The 27,488-nt window shown below is 41.3% G+C and overlaps 2 protein-coding genes across 3 annotated transcripts in view; both read left to right on the top strand.

The window, feature by feature from the left end:
• The window catches only part of prkd4 (protein kinase D4), a 29,421-nt gene extending 11,070 nt beyond the window's left edge, over positions 1-18,351 (top strand). For both annotated transcript variants that reach the window (XM_076288903.1, XM_076288902.1), the window contains exons 3-19: positions 6,316-6,454; positions 7,700-7,831; positions 8,200-8,354; positions 8,691-8,916; positions 11,755-11,838; positions 12,056-12,200; positions 12,719-12,842; positions 13,018-13,095; positions 13,469-13,667; positions 14,182-14,210; positions 14,308-14,380; positions 14,553-14,659; positions 14,850-15,011; positions 16,513-16,611; positions 16,964-17,231; positions 17,711-17,796; positions 18,024-18,351. In XM_076288903.1, the coding sequence (XP_076145018.1) occupies positions 6,316-6,454; positions 7,700-7,831; positions 8,200-8,354; positions 8,691-8,916; positions 11,755-11,838; positions 12,056-12,200; positions 12,719-12,842; positions 13,018-13,095; positions 13,469-13,667; positions 14,182-14,210; positions 14,308-14,380; positions 14,553-14,659; positions 14,850-15,011; positions 16,513-16,611; positions 16,964-17,231; positions 17,711-17,796; positions 18,024-18,188 (2,271 nt within the window). In that variant the 3' untranslated portion in view covers positions 18,189-18,351. The remainder of the gene's footprint in view (positions 1-6,315; positions 6,455-7,699; positions 7,832-8,199; positions 8,355-8,690; positions 8,917-11,754; positions 11,839-12,055; positions 12,201-12,718; positions 12,843-13,017; positions 13,096-13,468; positions 13,668-14,181; positions 14,211-14,307; positions 14,381-14,552; positions 14,660-14,849; positions 15,012-16,512; positions 16,612-16,963; positions 17,232-17,710; positions 17,797-18,023) is intronic.
• A 1,597-nt stretch (positions 18,352-19,948) lies between these two features.
• Positions 19,949-27,488, top strand: part of ccs (copper chaperone for superoxide dismutase) — a 10,931-nt gene continuing 3,391 nt past the window's right edge. Inside the window, exons 1-5 of the mRNA XM_076288901.1 lie at positions 19,949-20,027; positions 20,818-20,890; positions 22,867-23,004; positions 23,904-24,078; positions 27,302-27,362. Coding sequence (XP_076145016.1) covers positions 20,004-20,027; positions 20,818-20,890; positions 22,867-23,004; positions 23,904-24,078; positions 27,302-27,362 — 471 coding nt within the window. The 5' untranslated portion in view covers positions 19,949-20,003. The remainder of the gene's footprint in view (positions 20,028-20,817; positions 20,891-22,866; positions 23,005-23,903; positions 24,079-27,301; positions 27,363-27,488) is intronic.

Genomic DNA, 27,488 nt, shown 5'->3' with positions numbered 1-27,488 from the left:
TAAGGTTCATTTATCAAATGTTATTTTTAAGTATTAAAAAACATCGTTGTTTTAGAATTTTTGAAGTGGTGGTAATTGGAGGCGTTACGATAGTCGGATCTCACAAACGGACTGCACCGCATTCATGTCGGAGCCAATGTGCAGAGCGCTTAAAAAATATCAGTCCCCTCTAATGTAAATGGCAGAAAAACATTGTACTTCATAAAATGCATTGATCTGCATTGTTAACGTGTACTAGCAAGCACTTTAGGTCCAGCTGGCTTTAGCAATTGTCATCTCATATGACGAGTCCAAACTAGCATGACTGTAATTTTGACAAACCTGTAATACAGAACGTACTAGTGCATTTTCTGCTCTACAGTCCATCTGTCTTGAAAATAAAGTTACAAGATTTTTTTTTTACTAGAAACATGAACAGACCTTGTTCGTATGGGTATATACAGACCCCGTCCACTCCAGTTCAAATTCAAAACAGCCATCATGATTAGTCAACTGGACTACCACCCAGTGATGCCTACATGTAAATTTAACAAAATGTGAATGTAAAGCCACATTCATCCTCTCATACTCTCAAACTTATAAATCACAAATTTATGTAGGCTACTACCCCACCGAGACACAAATTCAACAAAAGAAAAAAAATGATTTGATCACATCAAAATAGACCTGTCTCTCTCTGTAGGTTATTGCACATTGCCATCCATGCAGCTGACATATCAGACTTAGGTTACACACTGCAGCGTTTTAGCATATTTTATTAAAAGTTAGGTTAAATCAAAGAAATAAAATAAAATGGGTATCACTTTTACTTGACAGTGTCTATGACCTAACCCTAACCCTGACCTCTAACCCTAACCCTAAACTTAACCCTAACTTGTCATGACAAAAAACAAATTTAATAACAGAAGTGTTATGTCATAAAAGTTTATGACTTGTTTATGACACATTCATGACAGTGTCATGACAGTGTCATGTCACTCTTACGTAGATACCGTCAAGTAAAGTGTAACCATAAAATGTTATACACTATACACTTCACATAAAGTTATAGTACCCTTTCAGAAAATCATACTCAACAATTTAGGCTATTACAAATGGCAAAGCTTACATTGTTATGATACACTAAATAACCACTATAATTACCACATTTCGCCATATTTTATGAAAGTACTCTGATATGACACTAAATTACACTTAAGTGTAATAAGATCATATTAATGATGAAGTAAGTATAAGTAAGTATATAAGTATATATACTCATTGATCCCGTGAGGGAAATTTGGTCTCAATTTGTATTTATCCCAATCCGTGAATTAGTGAAACACACTGCACACAGTGAGATGAAGCACACACTAATCCCGGCGCAGTGAGCTGCCTGCAACAACAGCGGCGCTCGCGGAACAGTGAGGGGTTAGGTGCCTTGCTCAAGGGCACTTCAGTGCAGTTCAAGTGCAATTGGTGCACACTCTTAGAAATTCTACTAACAATATATTAGACATATGTGTATTTCCTATAAGTACAACTGTAAATATTTGTGCTTTAGCATATTTTATGAAAGTACTCTGATATGCCACTAAAATACTCTTATAGGATAGTGCACTTTATTAATGTGTACTTAGATTACACTTCTAATAAAGTGAGATCATAGTACACTTTCAGAAAGTATATAAACAATGTATTACCAAAACATATACTTCCCATAGACTGTATTACCACTCTAAGTATTAGCAATTTAATATAAATAAACGTCTTTACAATTTAAAATACAGTAACAACAAAGTACACTTTTTAAAAGTATGTTAAAAAACACTTTGATTATTGCATAATTGGTATATTTAATTTTAGTACACTGAAGTTAACTTAAAAACTTCTATTTTGAAGTATACTTTTTAAACGTTTTTTAAGCGTTTTGGGCTGGGGAAAGATGCAGAGATGTTGTTGTTCCCCAACTATGGTGATTGAAAAGTGCTGTGTCCACAACATCCAGTCTTTCTGCCATGATTCCCATTACAGTAGCTTACTAAAAATGGATCACCTTCAGAATTAAATCTTCTAGAACTTTGTGGTTTGGGCTATGTGGCTAACACACAGCTCAGTGTATTTCAGTTTTGAAAGAAAAGAAAAAAATAGGTCATCTCTTGAGTTGCACCTACTTTAGGTTAGACTATTGTTAGCAACAGTGATAGACATGATGTGAAAACAAATTGTTGCCTTCTAATCTTTCACGCAATCTCGTTGCAAGTGAGCTGCACTGACTGAAAGAGCAAAGTGTCCTGTTGATGGCATAGGCCTCTAAGTGGACACTCAGTTTGTCCTGAGTCTAAGAAAAGGACTTCTTAAGGCAAAGAATGCTTCTTATAAACACCTTATTTCACCTCAGCGTGGCACTGTTGGATCATATTTGTTTTTTAGAAAACCCCTTCAGATTATGAAAAGCTGTGCCGTTCCTTTGGTTGATTTGGATGGGTCATTTTTTCTCACCTTGCATAATTTCCTGCTATTTCTGTGCATGATATGCATGTGCGTCAGCAAGGTCTTAAGCAGCAGGCTCTCAGAGTCCACCCCCTCCCACCCTCTCTTCCCGCTTGAGTTTTGAATCATCGTCATCTTGGCCGTTTGAGAAGGAAACGAGTGTGACATTTACCGGCTCGATATCTGCCACAGAGAGAGTGCTCACCCACCTGCTGCTTGTGTTGGGCTTGCTGTTGACGTCCCGCACAAATTTTATTTCCACAATGTTGTGTGCGTGTACGTGTATGTGTGTGTGTGTGTGTGTGTGTGTGTGTGTGTGTGCGCGCACATAGTGTCTTAGTGTGTGTATGAGAGAGGGAAAAAGAGTAAAACATAGATACAGAGATCATTTGTCACAGACACGTTTTGCAGTGATGCTTACCGATTTTGTACTCTGTCCTTTTTCTTTTGAATGGTGAGCTCTGTACCATCAGATGACATCAAATAATCACACACACACACACACATACACACACACACACACACGCAAACACACAGCAGGTTTTGTCCATTGCTCTGGTGTGCCCATACGTATATGCATGTTGGTGCACAACAACATGCACATACACCCAGCAGGCATAGGCATAGCCAGAACACCTGTTTTCCTGTTCATGCTTATCAGACCAATCAGTATAAGTATAAGTATATATACTTTTTTGATCCTGTGAGGGAAATTTGGTCTCTGCATTTAACCCAATCGGTGAATTAGTGAAACACAAACAGCACACAGTGAAGTGAAGCACACACTAATCCCGGCGCAGTGAGCTGCCTGCTACAACGGCGGCGCTCGGGGAGCAGTGAGGGGTTAGGTTCCTTGCTCAAGGGCACTTCAGCCGTGGCCCACTGGTCGGGGCTCGAACCGGCAACCCTCCGGTTACAAGTCCAGAGTGCTAACCAGTGGGCCACGGCTTCCCTCAGATCAGATGAACCAATTTGCTTTCTGATGTGAACCAATGAGCTACTGGTCACTTTTTATTGCAGCCGTGTGGGTTGGGACGCACACAAACACACGCACGCACGCACGCACACACATACACACACACACACACACACACACACACACAGCATTATTTTCCACTTGAATGGTAATTCAGTGCAAGTACATTGTTGATTTTCCATTGCAGTTTTCACCTAAAACTGTACTTTGCAACAACATTAAGCGCCCTATTGTACACTTGGCGCAACGTGGCGCAAAGTGCGATGCAAGGCTTTTTCATATTTTGCACCCAGTCAGTGACAAATATTTCGCTGTGTGAAATAAGGTGTGGTCTGGCGCATGGTCCAAAAATCTTTATCCATGTAGTCCATGATGAAATTAGTTTCACCTTTGAGTTCAAATAATAGGTGAGAATGCATGTAGCCAAAAACAGGTTTCAGTAAAGCAAGCGTTAGTGGAATCCCTGTGTTCTATACATGGTCTCGCATGCAAGCAGATTCCATCAAATGCACCGATGTCTGGACAATACCGATGTGCTGTTTGAAGTTGTGCTGCTTGCTGTTAAAGGGAATGACAGATGTCATTCTCTGGATGACAGATGTCACTCTCTCAAAGGAAGTTACGCCCAAAACACACCCATGACTGATTAAGAAACAGAAGAACAACCCTTTTGAACAATGCGCTCGACATGTGATAACAAAATAACCCCAAATGCGGATTGGACATAGCCTGGCTAGCGCCACAACTTCTCAATGAGACGTGGTCTGGGAACCAAACGTTAATTTTCTCGTATTTGAAAAAAATGCCCAGATCCATTTATTGGGTGCCACGAATGTCTATCAAATGCGTCTGTGCATATCTCATCATCGTCTTGCTTTCCCCCTTGTTCTGTGATTGGTTCCCTATCTGAGGCAAAAATTAGGGCGGTAGTTTCCAGGCTGCCTTAGCAGCGTGAATCAAATCGCGCGCAAGGCAGCATGGGAACACCCAGGCTAGATTGGACACACCCCTAAATGTATTTAAGGATACAGTGTTACAGTCTTGTTCGCATAAGCGGTCTATGAAGGTCATTGTCTGCTTTCTTTTCTAAATGTATTCAGAAACCTGATGAAGGCGATGTAAACAACCTGTATTATATGTTTCCTTTTCTTGTCAACTTTTTGTAACCTTTTATCTGTAAACTAGGTGGATATCCTGTGCTCTACGCCTTTTTAATACAGTGGTTTTGTAAAAACGCCAATGCTGACAGGGCAGCACGTCTGACACGCACCTAAAAAAAGAGAATAGTCTGTTGTACATCGTTGCACATTGTTGCACACTATTGCGACCAAACATGTTGTTCAAACCAGAAATCGTAGAAAAACGGAGTATAATGTTTTGCTTTTGAACATGCCCCCAATATAAGGTTTGTTTCTTGATATTATCATAGCATCATGATGAAGAAGACATCAATATGGAAAGGTGACTGGTTGGTGCGTTATGAATGATCTGCAGATTCCATTTGTGTGTGTGTGTGTGTGTGTGTGTGTGTGTGTGTGGGTATGACTGGGTAGCATGTTGTGGTGCAACTGGCCTAAAGTCAGAGGTCTGCAAAACCATGTTATCACTAGTCATTAGTTCCTACAAGTTTGGTTGGTATCTCCGCTGTCATGTGATCATTTTGTATCCTGTTATTGAGGTGTAGGCACAATAGACCTCTGAAGTTCACCTAAAAAAAAATTGCCATCTTTGCCCATTTAAAGCTGCAGTTGGCAAGTCTGACAGATTGAGGGGACTTAGCCAAAATGTTGAATGTTTACAACTCTCATGTCCCTCCCCCACTACCACCGAGCACCATCTCATTGAGTTTGTGCTCGTCAGTGCGCACCAGACTGCACCAGACTGTGATTGACAGTCAGATCACACACAGCCCTGCTCTGATTGGACCAGAAGAACCGGGAACTGTGGATTTTTGCAAAACAAATAACAGGCTCTAGGTGGAGGTAGAAGAGTTTTTTTTTTTTTCTAAAACTGATTTATGTTGTTCTGTCGGAGCATAGTGTCGGTTTCAATGAATATGATCAAAAAAATCTTGCCAACTGCAGCTTTAAGGAGATCTGGTATCTTGTGATTTTTCCTATGGGAAAATAACTTGGGAATTTTGAATAATCACACCTGGATGAAAAAGTCTGAAATGCAGACTACACACTTTTGTCATATGCCTTCAAGTGGGTTCTGTGATCTTCGGTACACTAGACGGCAAACTTTGATTTGTGCTACTCAGAGCTAACTTGCAGTGCAACTTGCAATAGGTAGTTAACTCTGATTAGCATCCGGATACGGCAAAGATGGCAGCTCTGGGTTCTGAGGTCTGTTTTTGAGTGTGATCAAAGATAATACATGGCGGAGCAAGATATTTCATCAGGAGCCACTTCGGGATCGCATGGGGGGGTCAAAATCCCTCTTTATGTAGTGCAGAGGCAGCAACTGTTCCATTGAAGTCTATGGCTATAGCTCAGAATTTCACCACATGCTAAGATTTTGGTTCTATAGAGTTAGGAATGTGAATTTTGGGCACGTTTTCATGATCCTCAAACCCTTCTGACCATTTCAGGTACATTTTTAACATTATTGAGCATTCCAGTCTGGAGAAAATCAACCTTATATCAGGTGTGCACCTGTTATTTATTCTGCTGCTGTTGGCCGGTTGCTACGTTCGCTCATCAATATGTCAACGACACGCCTCTTGATGCAGACAGGACTCAATCCCCATTTCACGCCCATAGACATGAACTATGAACTATCTTGCTTCGCCTATGCATAATCTTTGGTGTGATTGATGGTTGTACAGTCATGTGATCCCTATGTGTGCTGTGATTGGATGGTAGGCTCCAGAGGTGAGTGTGATTGGTCTGAGGGAGAAGTTGCTGCTGTTTCGCCACGAGCCTGGCTATGAGAATATCCTGCGCAAACTCAGTGAACAGGACACACTTCAAGATGGGGACATGGTAGAGGTGGTCCTCGCAGGTGAATGTGTGTGTGTGTGTGTTTGTGTGTCTGTTTGTGTGTGTGTGTTAAAGGGGTTTACATTAACACCAAGATCATGGATTTGATTTCCAGGGAGAACATACTGTATACAGTATATGGGTCATTCTGTGTCAAATCAGACAAAATCCAGGAAAATGGTTGCTGCACTGTCTCAGATTTTGCTCAAAGGTTGTCTACCTATTTAGGTCCCAAAACTAAGACCTTTAAAATATTTTTGTTGAATTCCAATGTTTTGATACATTTTTTCTCTCTTGATTTTGTGTCATTTTTACACTCTCAGAAATGCCTTATCTTGGAGGCCATGACATTTTTTGGTAATGTTTTAAAACATGGTATGGTGGTTAGCAATAGGAACATGAAAATCAACATGGAAATAGTTCAGTATAGTCATTTTGTGTATGAAGTGCCAGCGATGTACCATGTTTCATTCATACTAAATATACTTACTTAGTTACATTGTATACCAACGCGTTTTCATTCTTGTCCCTGAGACAAAACAATGATTTTGACTTTATTTATTTATCTATGGTACAACATTGGCACTTTGTATGCTAAATGCCTAGACTCTGAGCTACTTTCATAGATTTACTTTCATAGATCTACCCCACATACCATTTTCATCCTACGAAAAACACAACTTCCCTTTGTTTAATCAATGATATGTGGAGAGCTCAAATATTGGTACAACATTAATGAAATATAGTATGTAAAGAAAAAAATAATGATTGATACCAAATTCTTACAAAAACAAATGTCACTCTTTTTGCATTTTTTTCCCTAATCTAGGGCCTTGTAGAAAATCAATGAGAATGCCGTACAAACTTTTAATGGTTCAGTCATACTGAGAACATGTTGGTCTTCTACCCTTCAAAGTTAGGGCTGCTTATGAATAATACTTTTCATGATATTAATCCCCAAACATTGCTTCCCAGATAATGTGATTTTCAGGCTGTAAAACTGGTGTAATTTCAAGGGCTGAAAATAACATGAAGACATAGTACAGAAATATTTTACAGGCCTTGGTTTTGGTACCCTTTCTGGATATAAACAAGGTTTATACAAAATCTGAGACGGTGCTTCAACAACCTTATTTGCTTTCACACAGAATTACCCATAAGCTACCAATATCTGTACATCACTTTATATAAAGCATTACATCATTGTTGAAAATGCAAATAATGTAAATATGTAATAATGTAAACAAGATTTGTCTTCCCAACCCAGAATCAGCATCTGCAACAGTAATTAAGTTCCGCCCCCATTCACTGGTGGTCCAATCATATCGCACCCCTACCTTCTGCCATCACTGTGGGGAGATGCTGTGGGGCTTGGTCAGGCAAGGGTTAAAATGTGAAGGTAAGAGATTACTCTTGAGTGGACCCACAGCAAGATCAATAGATATTCAGCTTATGACAGCAGTTAAATGGGAACAGCACTCATGTATTTACTTATTCATTGTTGTAGTATTTTTGTCACCTATAAGGTCTCCTCTGCATTGTAGCTTGAATGTTGTTCCTCATTTTGTAAGTCGCTTTGAATAAAAGCATCTGCTAAAGTCAATACATGTACATTTCAATGTAAATTTGTTTTGTTCTTCTATTACTTTTTCACCTTTCCTTTGCATGTTTTTACTCATTTTTTCTCTGTGTTTGTCTGATATGTTGCTCCCCCTCTTTCTCCCTCTCTCTCTCTCTCTCTATCTCTCTCTCTCTCTCTCTCTCTAGGTTGTGGTCTAGACTTCCACAAGCGCTGTGCTCTCCACTTACCCAACGACTGCAGTGGTTTGTCTCGGCGATGTAGGTCCAGTCTATCCCTGTTCCCTCCCGGGCGGCCTCGCCTGCCATCCCTTTCCACACAGGCAGGGGGCAGTCTAGAGGAGGTGAGGCCTTCTGTTTACATTTGAATTGCCAATTTAAAGGAGGAGTTGAAACTGCAGGGGGAGTTTGAAAATGCCCTGAGGATTTATTACCAATGTATAAGTCAGCTTTTTGAGGTTTCATAGTCAATTTAGTGTAGATAGTTTATTTTCTTCCCTCCAAAACTCTTCTCTCCTGCAGTGATTAAAGAGGTTCTTTTTCTGTTAAAAAGGTCAGCACACACCCCATTCTACCCATCCATCCATCTTTACTAACCTTATTGTTTTCTCTACATTTGCCTCCATCCTCCCTCTCTTCTCTCTCTTCCCATCCCTCCCTTTTGTGCTCCCCATCCTCAGATCAGCATGACGAAGACCAGCAACTACAGATCTCATAGCGGCTGCTGGGTGGACCGGTCGGGGGTGTGGGGGGGTCAAGGGCGAGGAGGGGGAGGGGGAGGAGGAGGAGGAGGAGGGGCGCAGTTACCCCACACCTTCCACGTGCACAGCTACACACGCCCCACCGTCTGCCAGTACTGCCACAAGCTGCTCAAGGGACTCTTCAGGCAGGGCCTACAGTGTGCTGGTTAGTGTGTGTGTGTGTGTGTGTGTGTGTGTGTGTGTGTGTGTGTGTGTGTTTGTGTGCGTGTGTGTGTGTGTTTGAGTGTGTGTGTGTGTGTGTGTGCGTGCGTGTGTGTGTGTGTGTGTGTGTTTGACTGTCTGTGTGTGTGTGTGTGTGTGTGTGTGTGTACGTGCGTGCGTGTGTGTGTGTGTGTGCGTGTGTGTGTTTGAGTGTCTGTGTGTGTGTGTGTGTGTGTGTGTGTGTGTGTGTGTGTGTGTGTGTGTGTGTGTGTGTGTGTGTGTGTGTGTGTTTGGGTGTCTGTCTGTGTGTGTGTACTGTGTGTGTGTGTGTGTGTGTGTGCAGGGCTCTAGAGTGCGACCAATTTGTTAAAAATGCGACCAATTTGTTTGCTCAAATTTTTCCTGGGTCGCACTGGTGGACCTAATGTCATAAGGGTGAGCGCGTAGACATTCCTCACATCTGCTGTCTCTCCACGAACTAAGTACTACAAAAACCAATACTAAGTATCGCAATTAGAAATTTTATTAGTATTGATACTTTTAAGAATGACTCGGTGCTTCCCATAGCATAAGTGTCTTTCCCCTCACACACACACGCAGCTTCTTTTTTTTTTTTTTTAAGTATATTTTTTGGCCTTTTTATGCCTTTAATTAGATAGGATAGTGGAGATTGACAGGAAGTGAGTGGGAGAGAGAGTCGGGGTGGGATCCGGAAAAGACCACGGGGCGGGAATCGAACCCGGGTCGCCGGCGTACAGTGCAGGTTCCCACCCGCAGGTCGCGCCACTGCTGGGACCTACACATGCAGCTTTTAACCTGCAGCTGTCATGTGATAAGTAGCAAGACATGGCCGCACAGCAACGAATAATAGTAGGCTAATGTTAAGTTGATTTGCTGAATTGTACCTCTCAAGTTTGTGTTGTTACCTACTTACACTATGGAATTTAGTTCATTTAGGCATACTGTTGGGTTTAAGCTACCCAACCTATTGGCAAACTTCTGTGTGTGTGTGTGTGTGTGTGTGTGTGTGTGTGTGTGTGTGTGTGTGTGTGTGTGTGTGTGTGTTTGCATGCCGGCACACTTTTATGTGTATATTCTCAGAAAGTGTACTGGTCAGTGGAACTTGTTGTGTGGTTGTTGGTGTGTGTGTCTGTGTGTATCTTCAGACAAGGCTTGCAGTGTGCCCATTTGTTGAACTCACAAGGATTGTAACCGGTGTGTGTGTGCATCATCAGACAGGGTCTGCAGTGCACAACCCTTACAAAAAAAAAACCCAACTGCATTACTGGTACTTTAAGCAGTGGTGGTCTTAACATAGAGGCATAGGTAGGCGGCTGCTTGGGCCCCCCTACCAGCGGTCGTAGTAGTGGAGCCCCCAACCAACCTCAAAAAAAAAGGGATACATTTGTATTAATATTCTTACAAACAATACGTTGAAACATTGAAGTGGTAGTTAAAATGACCAGTTCATGGTTATCTGTCCCTACACCCCCCACTTTTTATAATGAAATGGACTAGTCCGTAACGGTGCGCGGCGCGAAAGATAAACACACAGTGACAGGAGGACTGGGAAAGTTTAGCAAATTTAGCAACTTTGTCACTAGATTTAGTGACTTTTGGCCATCCCTAGCGACAGAAAATGCCATCTAGCGACACATTTGCTGACTTCTCGCAACGATGGCATTTTGTTTTGTTGTTGAAACGTCAGAAAATCTCCCCTCTCATGCCTGTTTCGTTAGTGAATTACATCGCAAATTCACCCAAAGCATTGCCCCATGATTATAAAAGTAACGACTGCCACATGTAGTATCAGCCCATGACATGTTATAGCTCAGACTATGTCATTGGAAGGTGCAGCAATGTCGGGTGAGATTAGGCCTACAACCAGTCAATGAGACGAGAGCATTGACATGATGACAGGGAAACACACTTGCCAGCATCGTACAACCACATTGAACAAAGGAAAGTAGGCTAGGCTACAACTTCATTCACAAGCAAAGCAGATAGGCTAGCCTAGTTCAGGACAGACTGTCGGCTGAGTAACATAAAAAAGGGGAACTATGCAGTTTTGTTTTAGCTTAATTTACCTTAACTGATATAGCTTCGGAGTCATTGAAATGGTTATATGACTTTTCGGGTTGAATGGTGGCCATCTTGCTTCCCCCTAGTGCCTGTGAGCGGAAAAAACACCCTTGCAACTTTGGGCCGGAGGGCCGGCGGCCTCAGAGACAGAAAGTCACAAATTGATTTACTGCACTACACACCAATATACACCCCAGCAGACCCGGATCTTGGGCCCCAATTTGCTAAACCCGCCACTGACTTTAAGCTTCAAAACTGCAGTTTTGGAGGAAATATTTGAAGTTCTTTTGCAGGAAATGCAGTATTTTGGGCACGAAAAAACTGCATTGTACTGCATAGTACTGCCCTTTACTGCAAAAATCGAGTATTTTAGACATGAAATTACTATTGTACTGCACAGTGTGTGTGTATGTGTGTGAGTGCATATGTGCGTGTTCATGCAACTACATTATTATTCTTGGTGTTTGTAATGTCCATGTTCAGAAATAATAATAAAAAACCCAAGTGTTCTGTGATGTGAATATTCTCAGTGCAGTTGGTGATAGCTGCTGTATAGTCCATGTTCAGTGGTGTTTTCTGCCACATTGAACTGGCCTGTGGCTTCACAGATGTTTGTAGGTGTCATTCTTTGTACTTTTTTTGTGGGGTGGTTTCTACAGGCTCTTATTCTGGTTTTGTGTGTGTGTGTGTGTGTGTGTGTGTGTGTGTGTGTGTGTGTGTGTGTGTGTGTGTGTGTGTGTGTGTGTGTGTGTGTGTGTAGACTGCAGGTTTAATTGTCATCGGCGGTGTGCACCACTTGTTCCAAATAACTGTCTTGGAGAAGCAAGGTTCACCAACGGGGGAGGTAGGACCCTCCTCTATCACAACTAAACAAAATATGTTTGCCATCTATACAGTGCACAGTATAACATTGAAATGAATTACATTGAACTGTGAACTGTGGCCTGTGCAGATTCTAATGAACTATTCCACACGTTACCTAAAACAGTGGAATACTGTGATTTGATACCATGTCATATTATATACAAGCTGCTTTTGTTGATGTTGTATCTGTCTCTCAGACAGTGAATCAGGGTGGAACAGAATGGATGTGGATATGGAAAGCAGTGTGGAGTCTGTGAATGATCTCTATGAAGAGTTCTGTCCGCCCAGCTCTTCCAGTAACCTGCCCCAACCAGAGGTGGCGCCCTCGCGTCCAGAGATCGGGTACCATGCTACAATCATTCTCCCTTGCATAATACTGTACTATACATTACAGACAAACAATGCTTCATATTTATCAGAATTGAGCATAAATATTATATATATATATATATATATATATATATATATATACATTATATATGTCATAGCCTAGGCTATATAGGCTAAAGAATCTTATCGTGGGGAGTTTATTGTCTCGTTTTGGCAAGTAACCGTGTAATAAGCGGGATAATGTACGCCGGTCATTATTGGGAAAATAAGTCCCTTCAGGGCGGAACAAGACCCGGTTCCGGTTCGTCCTGTCGGGACTTATTTTCCCAATAATGACCGCCGTTCTATACATTATCCCTTATATATATATATATATATATATATATATATATAGACCACTGCACATTTTTGTCACAAAAAATGCGCAGTGGTCTCTTCATTTTTCCAGAACTGTATGTATATTTTCCGTAAAGTACAAAATAGCTTGTCATGAGATTCCCTCTCCATGATTGTGTCTGGCTCTCTCTCAGTCCGTGTTTTAGCAGTAATATCCCGCTCATGCGTGTCGTCCAGTCGGTCAAACACACTAAGAGAAGAGCCAGTGGAGTCCTGCGCAGAGGCTGGCTGGTGCACTGCACCAACACACACTCAATGGTAATCTCACACACACACACACACACACACACACACACACACACACACACACACACACACACACACACACACACACACAGCCATACACCCACTAATAAATCATCAGTAACAAATTGACAAATGTGTGTTTCTCTCTCTCTCTCCCTCCCTTCCTCCCTCCCTCTGTCTTTTTCAGAGGAAGCGGCATTATTGGGTCCTGGATAGCAAGTGCATCACCCTGTATCAGACTGAACACGGAAATAAGTATTATAAGGTCTGGAATCATTCTCAAACAAGAGATCCCTACCCTCCTCTTACAAGCAACCTGAGTTTCATGATGAAAATAAATAATTACATCTGTAGTAGAGATGCACTGTTAACACTTTTTTCAAACAGAGGATGAGTACTTATATTTGATACTACATAAGTGCGGATATCAGTAGACTACTTTTTGCTTCCATCATAATCATAATACCATCAAAGTGCAATGAATCCAGCTGTCATGTAATGCCACATACCATGTGTGGTTATGCAATGAATACAATGCAAGTATAAAAAGGTCCCATTGTGAATGAAATGGTGCGTTCAAGACAACTAGAAACTACACAATGTAACCCTGTCTATCTCCTCTCCCCTCGCCCCTGTAGGAGATTCCTCTCTCGGAGGTGCTACAGATCCGAGGGACGGGGCAGATGGCGGACAGCGAGTATTCCTTTGAGCTGGAGACGGCCACCGCGGTGTACCGTGTGGTGGCGGAGGAGGAGGAGGAGGGCACTGCCTGGGAGAGTGCCATGAGACAAGCACTGATGCCCGTGCACGGCAGTGGGATCAAGAGAGCGGGCACAGGTGAGAATGGACGCCTGGTGGGTGGGGTGGGTTTGGAAGTCAAGTCAAGTCAAGTCACTTTATTTATGTAGCACATTTAAAACAACAACGTTGTTTTAAAAACAACGTTGACCCAAAGTGCTTCACAGGTAAGACTACTATCTTACAAACCATCTTACAAAAAAGCAAAGGAGGGAGATTGACAAATAAAATGAAGTTAAAAAGGGGGGATAGTAGAGGAGTTAAGATGACAGTAAGACACAAGCCAAGAAAAAAAAAGGTTACAATGCTCATAAAACTAGAGATAAAACATAGAATAAATTAATAAATAAATAAATAGAAAGATAAATACACAAAGGGCTATTAAAAAGAGGGAGAGAGAAGTGTATTGAGAATACAAGGACTTGTAAACGGAGGAAAACAAGTGTGTGTGTGTGTGAGTGCATATGTGTATGTTTATGCAACTACATGATTATTCTTGGTCCTTTGCTATGTCCATGTTCAGGAAAAAAACGTTTTTTTCTTTTCTTTTTAGATTACGGTTTGCAGCAAGGGCAGACTCAGGTAAGAGGGGCTTTGATCATTCATCCTCACTCATATGAAGAACAGCTTTACCGTATTTTACTGTACTTTACAGTGTGGCGTTGTTTATGTGTTACAGGACATCGGTTCCGTCTATCAGATCTTCTCAGAGGAGGTATTGGGCTCTGGGCAGTTTGGAATAGTTTATGGAGGTAAGTGTAGATCTATTAGTTACATTTACACATAAATCATTTTACAGTGTTTACAGTTGATATATTTTTTCTAAAACAGCTATCTTCACAAACATTACTATTACAGTAGTTCTATCTGCAAATCTTTATGTCCGGAGTAAAACTGCTATTTGAAGTCTGCTGTGCTCTCTAGGTACACACAGACAGTCGAGTCGACCTGTTGCTGTCAAAGTGATCGACAAAACCCGCTTCCCCACCAACCTGGAGAGACAGATGAGGAATGAGGTGGCCATCTTACAGGTTAGTGTGTTGTTATGTACTTGTGTTGTTATTTACAGTATTGTAAGGCATGACTTGTTTCTTTACAACTGTGGTGGTTAAGACATAACCATGTCTTTGTGTGTGTGTGTGTGTGTGTGTGTGTGCGCACCTGTGTGTTTGTGTATGTGCGCACGTGTGTGTGTTTGTGTATGTGTGCTTTTGCAAATAGAACTTGTCCCATCTCGGAGTAGTCTTGCTTGAGGGTGTTTTTGAGACATCGGAGCTGGTCTTCGTTGTCATGGAGAAGCTACATAGCGACATGCTGGAGATGATCCTGTCCCATGAGAATGGCCGCCTGCCGGAGCGCACCACACGCTTCCTGGTCACACAGGTCAGCCAGTCTTTCTTACAGTTTTTCTCAGTCGCTTTGGTGCTTTTTTTAGATCAGAATGAAAATTCTCATAACTATTAGTTCAACCTCCACAACATTTAGTCATTTGTGCACATCAGAGTAGCAAATTCTCCTTCCTCTGAACAAATTGCAAATGCTTTTGGACATGTATCAGTTGCTTTCATACAATTCTCTGCTGTTTTTTAACATTATCATTTGCTTATGTCATGTCAGTCAAAATGAACTATACTTTGGATACTGAATAGTCGTTCCCTATAAAACTAATAGTCTTAATTTCATTGCTTGAGTCATTACATACAAAATTGGTGAACTAGTTATCAAATTCTGTCAAAATGCTGTAGAATTGCAAAGAGCATACAGTAAAAATGTACGTATTCAGTGTCTTGTACTCACTTACTCCCCTAACTACAGCAATGTGTAACTTTACTGTAGTTTTCAAATGGCTGTACAAGTACTGTATAGTGCTGTCTTGAGCATGTTCAGGTAGCGTCACCGAGTTCTGACCTTTTTTTTGCATTGGAAAACACTGAGAGAACTGTCATAATGAAAACATGACAAAGCCATTTGACTATCTTGTTCATAAACGATGGTGTCAAGACTTCTCATTTTGATGACACTGACAGTTTCATTGACATGAATACGTGCTTTTGAGGAATGGACTATCCATTTTGAGCAAGTGACGCACTTTTGCAGGTCATCCACTAGGTTTTGCAGTTTGCACTAATTGTTTTGAGAAATGCACTTACTGCTGTGCAAATGTTAATAGTGATGTGAGAATAGCACCAAAGCGACTGAGAAAAACTGTAGTTTACAATTTGTTTCTATGAGACACATCTGATCTGAAATTGCTCCAATGGTGTCAGAGACATTGGTCCATGAGGTAAATGGTTATGGTTATGATTATGGTATTTAGCAGACGGTTTTGTCCAAAGCGACATACAATCAGTCAGCGCATATTGGAATTTTCCCTCCACAGATTCTCATTCACATCACAACTTGTTCAACCATTTTGCATGTAAAGACTTGCTACTGTATGAACTAATGGCTAAATGTTGTGGGGGGTGAGACTATTCAACAGAGACCCATTATAATACATTTTGATCAACATGACTTAAGCAATTGATAATGTAGGAAACAGCAGGGAATTGTACATAATCATTTGCATGGATGAAAAACAAATTCCAAAGCATTTGCAACTTGTTCAAAGATTGATGTGAAGATTGAACAGGTAGTTTTGAAAATGTCAATTCTGATCTGAGAAATGTACCAAAGCGACTGAGAAAAACTGTTATCTACCAACACTTGTTCATATACACCTTTCTACCCACAGAACTAACATCCAAACACTAAAACCAATAAATCGACAAATAAAGGTGAAATGGCTCCTACATTCTATTTGTCAGACAATTCTATTCTATTTGACAATGCTTTGACAAGATTTTCTCTCTCTTTTTCTGTTTGTGCATGTGTGTGTGTGTAGATTCTGGAGGCACTACGGTACCTGCACTTTAAGCACATTGCTCACTGCGATCTAAAGCCTGAGAACGTGCTGCTGGCCTCCCCTGATCCCTTCCCTCAGGTTTGTACACACCATGAAGTACTGTGTGTGTGTGTTTGTGTATTATGGGTATATATTTATGTTTTATTTATTTATATGTATTGTGTGAGTATGAAAATGTAATCTATATCTCTGTCTCTCCCTCCCAAGCTTTTGTTAGTGTCCTTGATGGTTCATTAAAGAGGTTTTAATAGTCAAAAGTCTCTCTCTCTCTTTTTCTGTCTCCCCCTCTTTCTCTCTCTTTCTGTCTGCCCCTTTCCTGTTTCTGTCTCTCTCTCTTTTTCTGTCTGCCCTTTCCTGTTTCCCTCTCTCTACACCCCCATGTCTCTCACCTCCCTCTCTCTTCCCTTCCCCCTTTCTTAACCCCCCGCAGGTGAAACTGTGTGACTTTGGCTTTGCACGTATCATTGGCGAGAAGTCATTCCGGCGCTCGGTGGTGGGTACGCCGGCGTACCTGGCCCCCGAGGTGATCAGCAGCAGCGGCTACAACCGCTCGCTAGACATGTGGGCGGTGGGGGTCATCCTCTACGTCAGTCTCAGCGGCACGTTCCCCTTCAACGAGGACGAGGACATCAGCCAGCAGATCACCAACGCCGCTTTCATGTACCCCCGACACCCCTGGTCACTCATATCACTGGAAGGTGTGTGTGTGTGTGTGTGTGTGTCCCATTCCTACTGGAAGTGGAAAACATTTATTCAATGTTAATCAAACCTTATGGTGCCATGCGGGAATGCAATGACAATGTTAATGTGTAATCGTTATTAGCTCCACACAACGTAACAAAGAGCATGTTAAGCTGAGAGAAGGAGAGAGGGGGGGATGAGACAGACAGACAGACAGATAGATAGATAGATAGATAGATAGATAGATAGATAGATAGATAGATAGATAGATAGATATAGATAGATGCAGCATGCACATTTATTCATTATATTTCACATTTGCCGTATTTATAAATTAAACAATTGAAAAATGTGTAGTGAGCTTCCCATGGAGCTACTTCATTTCTGGCAAACTGTTGCCTAAACGCCAGCATGTGAGAATGAGGTGAATGCATGAGGTGTATTTATGTTAAAAGGGTTTCATTAATCTTCCCCCTGCTCCCTCCCTCTTTTTCAGCTGTGAGTCTCATCAAGAACCTGCTCCAGGTGGTGGTGAGGCGAAGGTTCAGTGTGGGGAAAGCTCTGGGACACCCCTGGCTGCAGGTGAATCTCCTCAGCGTACACACGCACACACACACACACACACACAGACACCAGTGTTGTCATCAGAATACACTTTGTCTGTGTATAGGCTATGCATTAGCTTTTAATGACCATGTACAAGGAGTGTATGTGCAAGGTTTTTTATTCAGCCTACAATATGCTGGTATGTGCTAGTAAGGATTTCTCAAAATACGAAATACTCTCTCCTCTTCTGGCTCTTTTTACAGAACTTTCAGCTGTGGTGTGACTTGCGTGAGTTTGAGCAACATGTCGGCCGCAGGTACCTCACGCATGAGGAGGAGGATGAACGGTGGCGACGACTTGCAGCAGAAAAAGGACTTGACTTTCCTTCACATCTCACCGTTAATCAAGAGAATGAGGACAGCAGCTGACAAGACTCGTGACATAACAAAAAAAACTCTTAATCTGAATGTTTTCAGTCCTTTTTGTAACTACAGGAAAGTGGACTTCACTCTTTTATTTGAAATATCATGATGGCTTTTGACTTCAGCAATAAATGGGTGTTTCTGTAAGGGGCACTGTTATGTCCCTTCACTGAAATTTTGGATTTCTTTCAAAATTTGTCTTACTAGTGCAGTGCCCATTCAAACATGACATTCCTGTAGAAAACCCATAGCCCAATTACATGCCCAATTACAGGCGTGCCTGCTTTAAAAATAGGATGAAAGGGAAAAACATCATTCCAGCTAAGCATCCAATAATGAAAACTGAAAAATGAATATTATATTATAGCCTAATTAATGTGAAGTAGGCCTAAGCAGAATTTAGGCATGGCTGCATCATGTGATATTTTTACAGATCAAAATATAGGCCTAAGCCTAACAGTCGTTTTGAGTAAAGGCTATGTGTTTATTGTTAAGCTTATTGAATAACTTATAGAAGACAAACCATTTTGTGGAATGATGCATCATCGTATGAAATTGGCAAGGATGTGACTCAACAATAGCTTAAAGTGACATCACGCTCTGTCTGCCACTCGTTGTCTTTAGCTGATCGAAATGGCATATGCCTAAAGCTTTAATGTAAGGCTATATGTTTATCCTATTGAATAACTTAATGATATAGAAGACAAACCATTTTGTAGAAAGATGCATCATCAGAGATTTGCAACGATGTGACTCAAAAAGTCTTTGGTGATATGTTGCTCTGTCTGCACTCGTTGTCTAGTGTGGCATTCTGAAACGTCCTTAAATTCGGGACCAGCCTATCCCTCGTTTCAACTTGGGACCTTTCAAGTTTGAAATCAATCGGACCATCGGTTCGAGAAATATGCGAATATCAGACAGACACACACACAGACAAACATACAGACAGATGTTCCTTGCATTTATAGATAGGGCCTAGATTATGCTTGATAAATATATACTGTAGGCTACACTGTGTTAGAGGCCTCCATCTTGTCTTATATTATGTGAAAATTTGAAATAATACGATTCAAAGCATTTAGGGGTCCAAATACCACTTTTGTACATGTCTCTCACCTCACCTATTGAAACACATAAAACAAGCTAATTAATTTGCAAAATGACATAATTTCAAATGAAAGTGTTTCACAGACATATTGCAGACCATATTTCAATATTGTTTTCATTACTCATACGCTTTTATTTTATTTATTTTTTTCAAAATGCTCTCTTACTTTTGAGGCATTATAAGTATTTTACAAAGCAAAACGAATCTAGTTTCTAGTGCAACAGAAATTAGCAAGTTAGTGAGCAGTGAACATGTTTACCAACCATAGCCTACCAGGTGACTGACATTTCAAAAAAGCCAGGTAAAGATCATGTCTTCTCTTGAAGTATTAATTATGGGTCCTTATTGCAATGCTTAGTAACTGTATTTTAAAATCATAAAATGATGCTGCGCGTCGGGGTCCGGTCCGCCCTGTCGGGACCTATTTCCCGACAATGACCGGCGTTCTATACATTATCCCTTGCGTGTGCATGTATTAACCTACAGACTGTGGTGGTTAAAATTAAACTGTATAGGGGGTTGGTTTTTTATATATATACATTTAGGGGTTATCAAAAGTGACCGTAGCATAAACACCCACACAATTGAGCCTACAATTGAGACGCTGGTGGTGACTTTTATTTTGAAGTGGTTTTCAAGAGACGTCAGATCAAGCGTCAGTAGCGGAAGTAGCATGCTGTTTTTATTCTCCTTTGACAGCGTACGACAAGAAAATGGAAACAGGCAGATCTGCGAAGGTTAAACAAAATTAATATATTTCTTTTTTGCAATATAGACAATTCTTGATATATCTTGTGTATGAATATTTGTTGACTCCACGTGGACAGACTAAATAACGCTAGGCTACTCTACTGCGTTGTTGCAAACTTGCCAGAACTACATTGTTACAGTAGGCTAATAGTTACTTTCAGTAGTCACATAGATCATCATAGATACAGTGTTTTTATTCTTGTGTAACACGTGCAGTTAGACATTTTGATTAGTGATTTACTTCGCCTACTATTCTATGATATTCGTATGAATTAACTGAAGTCTGTGCCATGCTGTCATTTGGAGGGGCATGGAATAGGCTACCTTGCTCACAAACGAGAGGTTGTTGCAGACCACGCAGTAACTTAATCGTTTGGCTATTACTTTGACTCAGTAGTGGCATTAGTCTGGGAGAACCCAGACGAACCTTTGGCAAATTTGAATTTGCTCTGCAGGTCTGGTGCTAGTGACATGGGTCATCATTCTATAGCCTACAATATGTGATTATTTTGTGTAAGCCCTTGACCAGTAGCCTAACTCTATTCATGTCTTGTGAATGCAGACCTGTTCGCTCTTGCAGAATGAACAGTAGTTGTCAACGTTCAACACAGATGTAACACAGTTAGAAATACCTTGATAGTATAATTCACTACTCTTACTGATATGGTTTTCTTGTGATGAACTGCTATATTCATAGTTCTGTGTTTGAAAGGGCATGTAACAGATTGATAATGAGCAGTTAGGCATAGGCTACATGATAGATCCTCTTCTCCACAGTTGGAGTTTGCTGTGCAGATGACCTGCGATAGCTGTGTGAACGCGGTCCGCAGCACGTTGGAGAACCAGCCAGGTGAGTTTATAGTCATTAATGAAATAACCATCAAGTATAGCTGATCTCCCCTAGCAAGCCATTACTGATTTGCAATTTCATATATTTAGTATGTTCTTAGAACTTTATTCACAACAGCATTTCCCCAAAGGAAATACTCAGCCACTGCTATTCATGACTATCATGACAATGGGCTTGCTTGCATAGTGCTTATAGATCCTTTCAACAATAAAAACAAAAACAATGCTTGTGCATTCTATTTGGTTCCCAATCTACTTCCTCTGCATTAAGATAACATATGGAATGTTAAAACGGAAGCCTTGTGGGGCCAACTATGATGCTGATAATGGAACTCTCTTGAAAGGGTCTATAAACCTTGTATACATTTACAGTTTGGTCAGGCATCCATTAACACCAGTCGCCCACTGCAGAGGACCTCACTGTCCAAGGGGCCCCACAGACGCACTGGCCCCTATCCTTTCCCTGATGCATATCTTAGCTCAGCTGACTCTGGAGCAGATGCTGCTGCTCTGGTGTGGAAATTCGATTCTTTACACTTGTTTGCAGGCATGTTGTTTATGTGTGTGTCATTGGGAAGTGTGGTTATGCATGATCAGACCGATGTCCATGAGTACGTAAGGATCTTTGTATTGCCTGTGAATGTGTGTGACGCCGCGGCTATCTGCGCGTCCTCACGCGACCATATAATGGCCGCACCGAACTTAAACATGTGGTGCTTTTAAACAACGGACTTGTGTTTAAACTATTAATATTCATTGCCATGGACTTCAAAAGTACAACTTCTTAGCGTCTCTATAGCCGGTGATTTCCTGGGGCTTCTAGGAAGCGCGCTCCTGATACGGGATGATTATATGGAAGGGTGCGTTCGCGTCCTTGCTAAATCAATTATTGTTAGTCGACTCTGTACTTTGTATGTAATGGCATGTGTCCATGCATTGATATTATTAAGTAGGCCTAATGTGTTCTTATTGTGTACCGGTGCCCTTTTAACTGTGTTTTATGTGAATTTATGATATTATGAGTAAACACCCCTGCCTGTGTATAGACGAATGGTAGTTACCAATTAGGTGTGGGTTTTGCCAATGCATAAAATGGGTGATTGTCATTTGGAGGGAGATCTCTCAAGGAACAGAACTGCTTGCTGTTGTTTATAGCGCAAGGTATTGTGTAAAACCTACTAAGCCTAAAAGCCTAGTGTTGTTAAATCTAGTGCTGTTGTTTCTGGCTGAATATAGCCATAGCCTTTTGGTTTCGTTTATCAAGTATTTTTGTTTCTATTTTCTCTTTCTTTTCGTTGCATTATTTTCTCCTATAATTTTGCACTGGATGACTCATACTTTTGGTGATGGAAAAATAAATATCATCATTCACGCCATTTCTGCCTGACTTCTGCCATTTGTGCCAAACCCTAAGACCCTTGACAAACTACTTTTTAACAATGTGCATGTATGTATGTATGCTTAGCTGAGGTGGTATGTGGATACAGATACATGTAGCCTACTGTCAGTGAAGTCAAGTAATTTCTGTATACACATGAATGACACATGTGCTACATGGGGACAACAGTGCATTTCACACGGACCATAGTGCCACGCAGAACAGATGGCACACAATATACGCTATACAATTAATTAAAGAAAAATACTTAATTAGGACTGTACAGTGTACAGAAACAGTGTACACACACACACACACACACACAATCACACTATGGCACTGTTTATACAAGGCTATGCTATAGTATACTGTATACAACTAATATCACTGAACATATTTAACATTATTTTCACAAACTTAAAATACAGGCACATATATGAACATTTTGATGTGTGTGTGTGTGTGTTTGTATGTGATGTGTGTGTGTGTGTGTGTGGTGTGTGTGTGTTTGTATGTGATGTGTGTGTGTTTGTATGTGATGTGTGTGTGTGTGTGTGTGTGTGTGTGTGTATGTGATGTGTATGTGTGCATGTGTGTAGGGGTCCAGGCGGTGCAGGTGGACTTGGGTAAGGAGCAAGTGTTGGTGGAAGCGTCTCTGACGGCCCAGGAGGTGCAGCAGCTGATCGAGAGCACCGGACGCCGTGCCGTCCTCAAGGGCATGGGCAGCGGGCAGCAGGGTGAGTGGGCCTCCACAGTCCCTCCGGAAGCTTCTACTCACTCAGCTTTTCCTCTTCCACTGTTGTTTGTGGTCACAGAGAGATGGGAGACTTTGATAACACAATTACACCAATAACAGATAACAGTTGCTGTAGTCCAGGGAGGATGCAGAGGTGAAGCCGTGCATGCATTTATTTATTTATTTATTTTTTTAAATGCATGCATTTATTTATTTATATTTATATGAAAAATAAATGCATTTTTTCATTCATTATTTATTTATGGGCTTTTCTAGTCTTTATTGACCGGACAGTGGAGTAGACAGGAAATGAGTGGGCGAGAGCAGGGGATCGAGAAATGACCTCATGCCAGACCTGAACCTGGGTCCTCATGGCCACTGGACAAGTATTGCGAGTTAGTTTGACTACTGGGATTTACAGTGAAGAGTGAGGAGGTGTGGAGCCTTGTGCGTTGTCTAGCTCAGGAGTGTCTCCCAGTTAGAAGCCTGGAGTGTTCCCAGTGAGTTCTGAGTTGGCAGAAACCCAAACAACACACTGTGAAGGTAGAACATGTAGGTTAGCTCTGATCAGATGTGTTATGTTTGTTCTTCTACATCATATGAGCAATTATTGTTCTCTCCTCCCTTTCTTCCTTTCTTCCTCCCTTAATTTCTTTCTTTCTTACTTTCTTTCTTACTTTCTTTTTATTCTCCTCATTACCACTGATGTTCTACCCCTGCATGTTTGTGTGTGTGTGTGTGTGTGTGTGTGTGTGTGTGTGTGTGTGTGTGTGTGTGTGTGTGTATTTGTTTTCTATGTGTGTGTGTGTCTTATGTGTATTGTGTGGGTGTGTTTGTGTGGTGTACGTCCCTGTGGTGTACGTGTGTGTGTGTGTGTGTGTATGCGTGTGGGTGTATCAGACCTGGGCTCTGCCGTGGCTATGCTGTCTGGCTGTGGGCCTGTGCAGGGGGTGGTGCGGTTCCTGCAGCTGTCCCAGGAGCGCTGCCTGATCGACGGCACCATCGATGGCCTGCAGCCTGGCTTACACGGCCTGCATGTGCATCACCTGGGAGACCTCACGCAGGACTGTCGCAGGTATACACACACACACACACACACACACACACACACACACACACACACACACACACATGACCATGCATATGTGCACATACACATGGATGACATGCAATCTGCGTTGCAAACCTGATGCACCTATTTTATGGATAACTTTTACATTGTTACAGACAGTCACACACACACACACACACACACACACACACACACACACACACACACACACACACACACACACACACAAACACACATTTGTATGTACCTGAACATGGGTCCTATTATGGTGCAACAGAAGTGGATGTGACAGTAAACTTTACCTGATATATTTTTAGCTGGTTAACTCATCTCTAGAAATGTACATGGGATCTTAATCCATTCTAGCTGAATGTCTGAGATGGGAAATAGGCTTCTGTGTTAATTACCAAGGGCATGTAAAGATTTGAAACCATAAGTCAGCAAGTCTGTGAGCGTTTGATGTGGGCTTCCACAGAGAACATAATTAGCTGCTCCTGCTGTACAGTAAGTGGAGAGAACAATGTAAAGATGGCTACTGTACGCACTGAGGGGGGAAGCAGCTGGAAAGAGAATAAAAGGCTGACATAAGGCTAGGCAGTTTATTTGTATAGTGTATTCCATAAGCAGGACAACTCAATGTGCTGTACACCGACTGAAAACAGAGAATAACAGATCATAATAAATAAAAGCATGAGGGACAAATAAAAGTCGAATTGTGAAAAAAAGTGTATTTTATTACCTTTAATGGTGTGACTTTAATGGACTGAAAATTATGTATTTTAATTTCTTTTTTTATTTTTGTGTTACCAGACAGAACACATAATGAAAGGTAATAAAACACACAATAAAGTGCAAATGCTTAAATATAACTAAAATGCATAAATGAAAGTCATAAAATACAGAGTGATATTAATTAAAAATAAGTGGATTTGATCAGGCTAGGAGATAGCCACTGAGAATAAGTTTAATGTTAATTTAACCTGCCAGCAGTTTGGGCATTTCTTATGTCATCTGGAAACTGGTTCCAGAGCTGAATCACATAGCAGGCAAATGCATGAAACAAATAAATAAGTCCTTGTGTGACATGATAATAAATCCTATTCATTCTTACATCATTATAGTCTTATAATATAGTTTACATTGTACTTCACCAGGCTCCCACTCTGTAGCCTCTAATTTAAATGCTCGGCAAAGTCAATCCATGAGCACAGCATAACAGCATCATGTGGCATGAGACAACTTTTACCTGACCCACTGCTGTTTGTGCTTAGGATATTTCTCATGGTATTAATTATGCAAATAATTTAAGTTAGACTTTAGACTTTGCACTTTCCCTAGCATTTAAATTAGGACACTACCGGTATGTATTTTTGGGGGGTTTATCTCCAATGTCGGTAGAGAGAATGATGACTTGGAAAATGATGAAAATACGAGATAGCATCAAACAAATACCTGTATGTCTGTCTAGTATTTTTTTTCTTTTTTCGTACAGTTAAATTTGTATTACTTTGGGACAGAGTTATGAAGGTTTATGACAAGTCGGCAAACAATAGAGCGATAGACTGGCTTAGAAATCTGACCATTTGTCACGGTCTTATGTGTACATTCCGCATGTCAAATCCAGGGCAGGGTTGAACATGTTCACTCGGCTCCAACAGCAGCTTTGAGGGGACAGGCCCAATTTACAGCCATGTCAAGTCGCCAGCAGTCAAACAGACTTACGCCTGCAATCTTCAAATGAAAAATGAGGCTCTGATGGAGTTGGGAGGACTACCATAGGGCACACCCTTCATTGTGTTCAGTCTTATCATAATCAGTTCATGAGAAGTAATACTTAGTTTAACCACTAGGGTGTATTGTGGGTGTAGTGGAAGTACGGAATAGGAACTAATAGCAGAGACTTTCTAATGAGACACAGCACTCAAAGAATCTCCCATAGAAATGTATGGGGTTAATTTGTAATGCAAACATGGCAGTCGTCTACACATATTCCAGCCCTTCCGCCGCCAAAAGTTGACATGTGAATACATCGTGCCGATCATGTGGTATGTTGTGAATACCTCGTGCCAATCATGTGGTATGTTATGAATACATTGTGCCAATCATGTGTTGTGATCTTGCAGCTGGAGTGAGGTTGGTGTCGTAAAGCCTTGCGCACACCCAGTTCTGCCTGAAATAGATGCCCGATAAGTGCCCAAAATGCGTTGCTAACAGTGCAGGAGAAGTTCTTACTACTATGGTTACTGGGTCTTGCCTTGTGATAACACCGATCTTAACGATCTGATTCATGGCCTCTACTAATGTTTATTTATGTGTTCTGCTGTGCTGTACTATGCTAGTGACATCACTACCCCCCACTCTCTCTCATAGAATTCAACACACTACAGAGCTGTCACATACCCACACTCATAATATCATGACTACACAATGGCCCTGTCAGTCATATATTTATGCATGCATTAGCCATACAAATATCCCCTTTGTGAACAAAACACTCTAAAATGTATTTCTAAGATGTCTGAAACACACACACACACACCCACACAGAAAATAGAACTTTCTCCCTTTCTCTCTCTCGTGTGTGAGCACACACACACACACACACACACATACACAGAATGTATGTGTGTGTGTGTGTGTGATCTGTTTCAGATTTCATCAGATCCTCTTGCTGATGTGAGTGAAAGAGGAAGAGAATTGATTAGCTTAAGAGGATTTCCAACCGGATTTGGCAGCTTTACTTTGAAGCTGACGGAAAGGTTATCTCCCCTTTCCCCTTCAGTATACACACACATACACACACATGCACACACACAAACGCACACTCTCTCTCTCTCACTCTCTCTGTCCTTTTCCTTTTATATTGCTCCTTCATGCTCTATCAAACACACACATACCCTATATCTCTCATAGACATACCCTATATCTCTCCCGCTCTCTTTCTCTTTAGCTATAAACACGTGTTGAATATTTATACTCTCATATACTCTTGATATACAGTCTCTATCTCTCTCTCTCTCTCTCTCACATGCACTCACACACACACACACGCCACAAACCAGCCCCTAATAGGATGAAATGGCAGCTTTTTTTTTTTGGTTGGAGAACAATAAGAACCTTTGAAGCGGCCTGAATCAGCTCTCCATGCTGAAAGGTCTCATGAAGAGGTTAATCACTGCAATCTCTTACCCTCCCCTCTACTCTCTCCCTCTCTCCCCTTTCCCAGCTGTGGAGAGCACTACAACCCCTATGGGAAACCACATGGCGGACCACAGGACTCCGAGAGGGTACGGTTGACACCCTGCCCAGCTATTTCTGAGGCGCTGTGTTGCAACTGTGTTTGTGGGATAGAAAAGATAGAATGTTCTTGAAGGGTTTGTGCATGCTGTGTAAGTTATTTAAATCTCTGTTGC

Source organism: Alosa pseudoharengus, unplaced genomic scaffold (assembly GCF_046254945.1).
Source record: "Alosa pseudoharengus isolate Yale_2024_CS ecotype anadromous, Long Island Sound unplaced genomic scaffold, YU_APseudo_1.1 YU_APseudo_1.1_scf_17, whole genome shotgun sequence".
Lineage (NCBI taxonomy): Eukaryota > Metazoa > Chordata > Actinopteri > Clupeiformes > Clupeidae > Alosa > Alosa pseudoharengus.
This window is presented reverse-complemented; position numbering and strand designations above follow the sequence as displayed.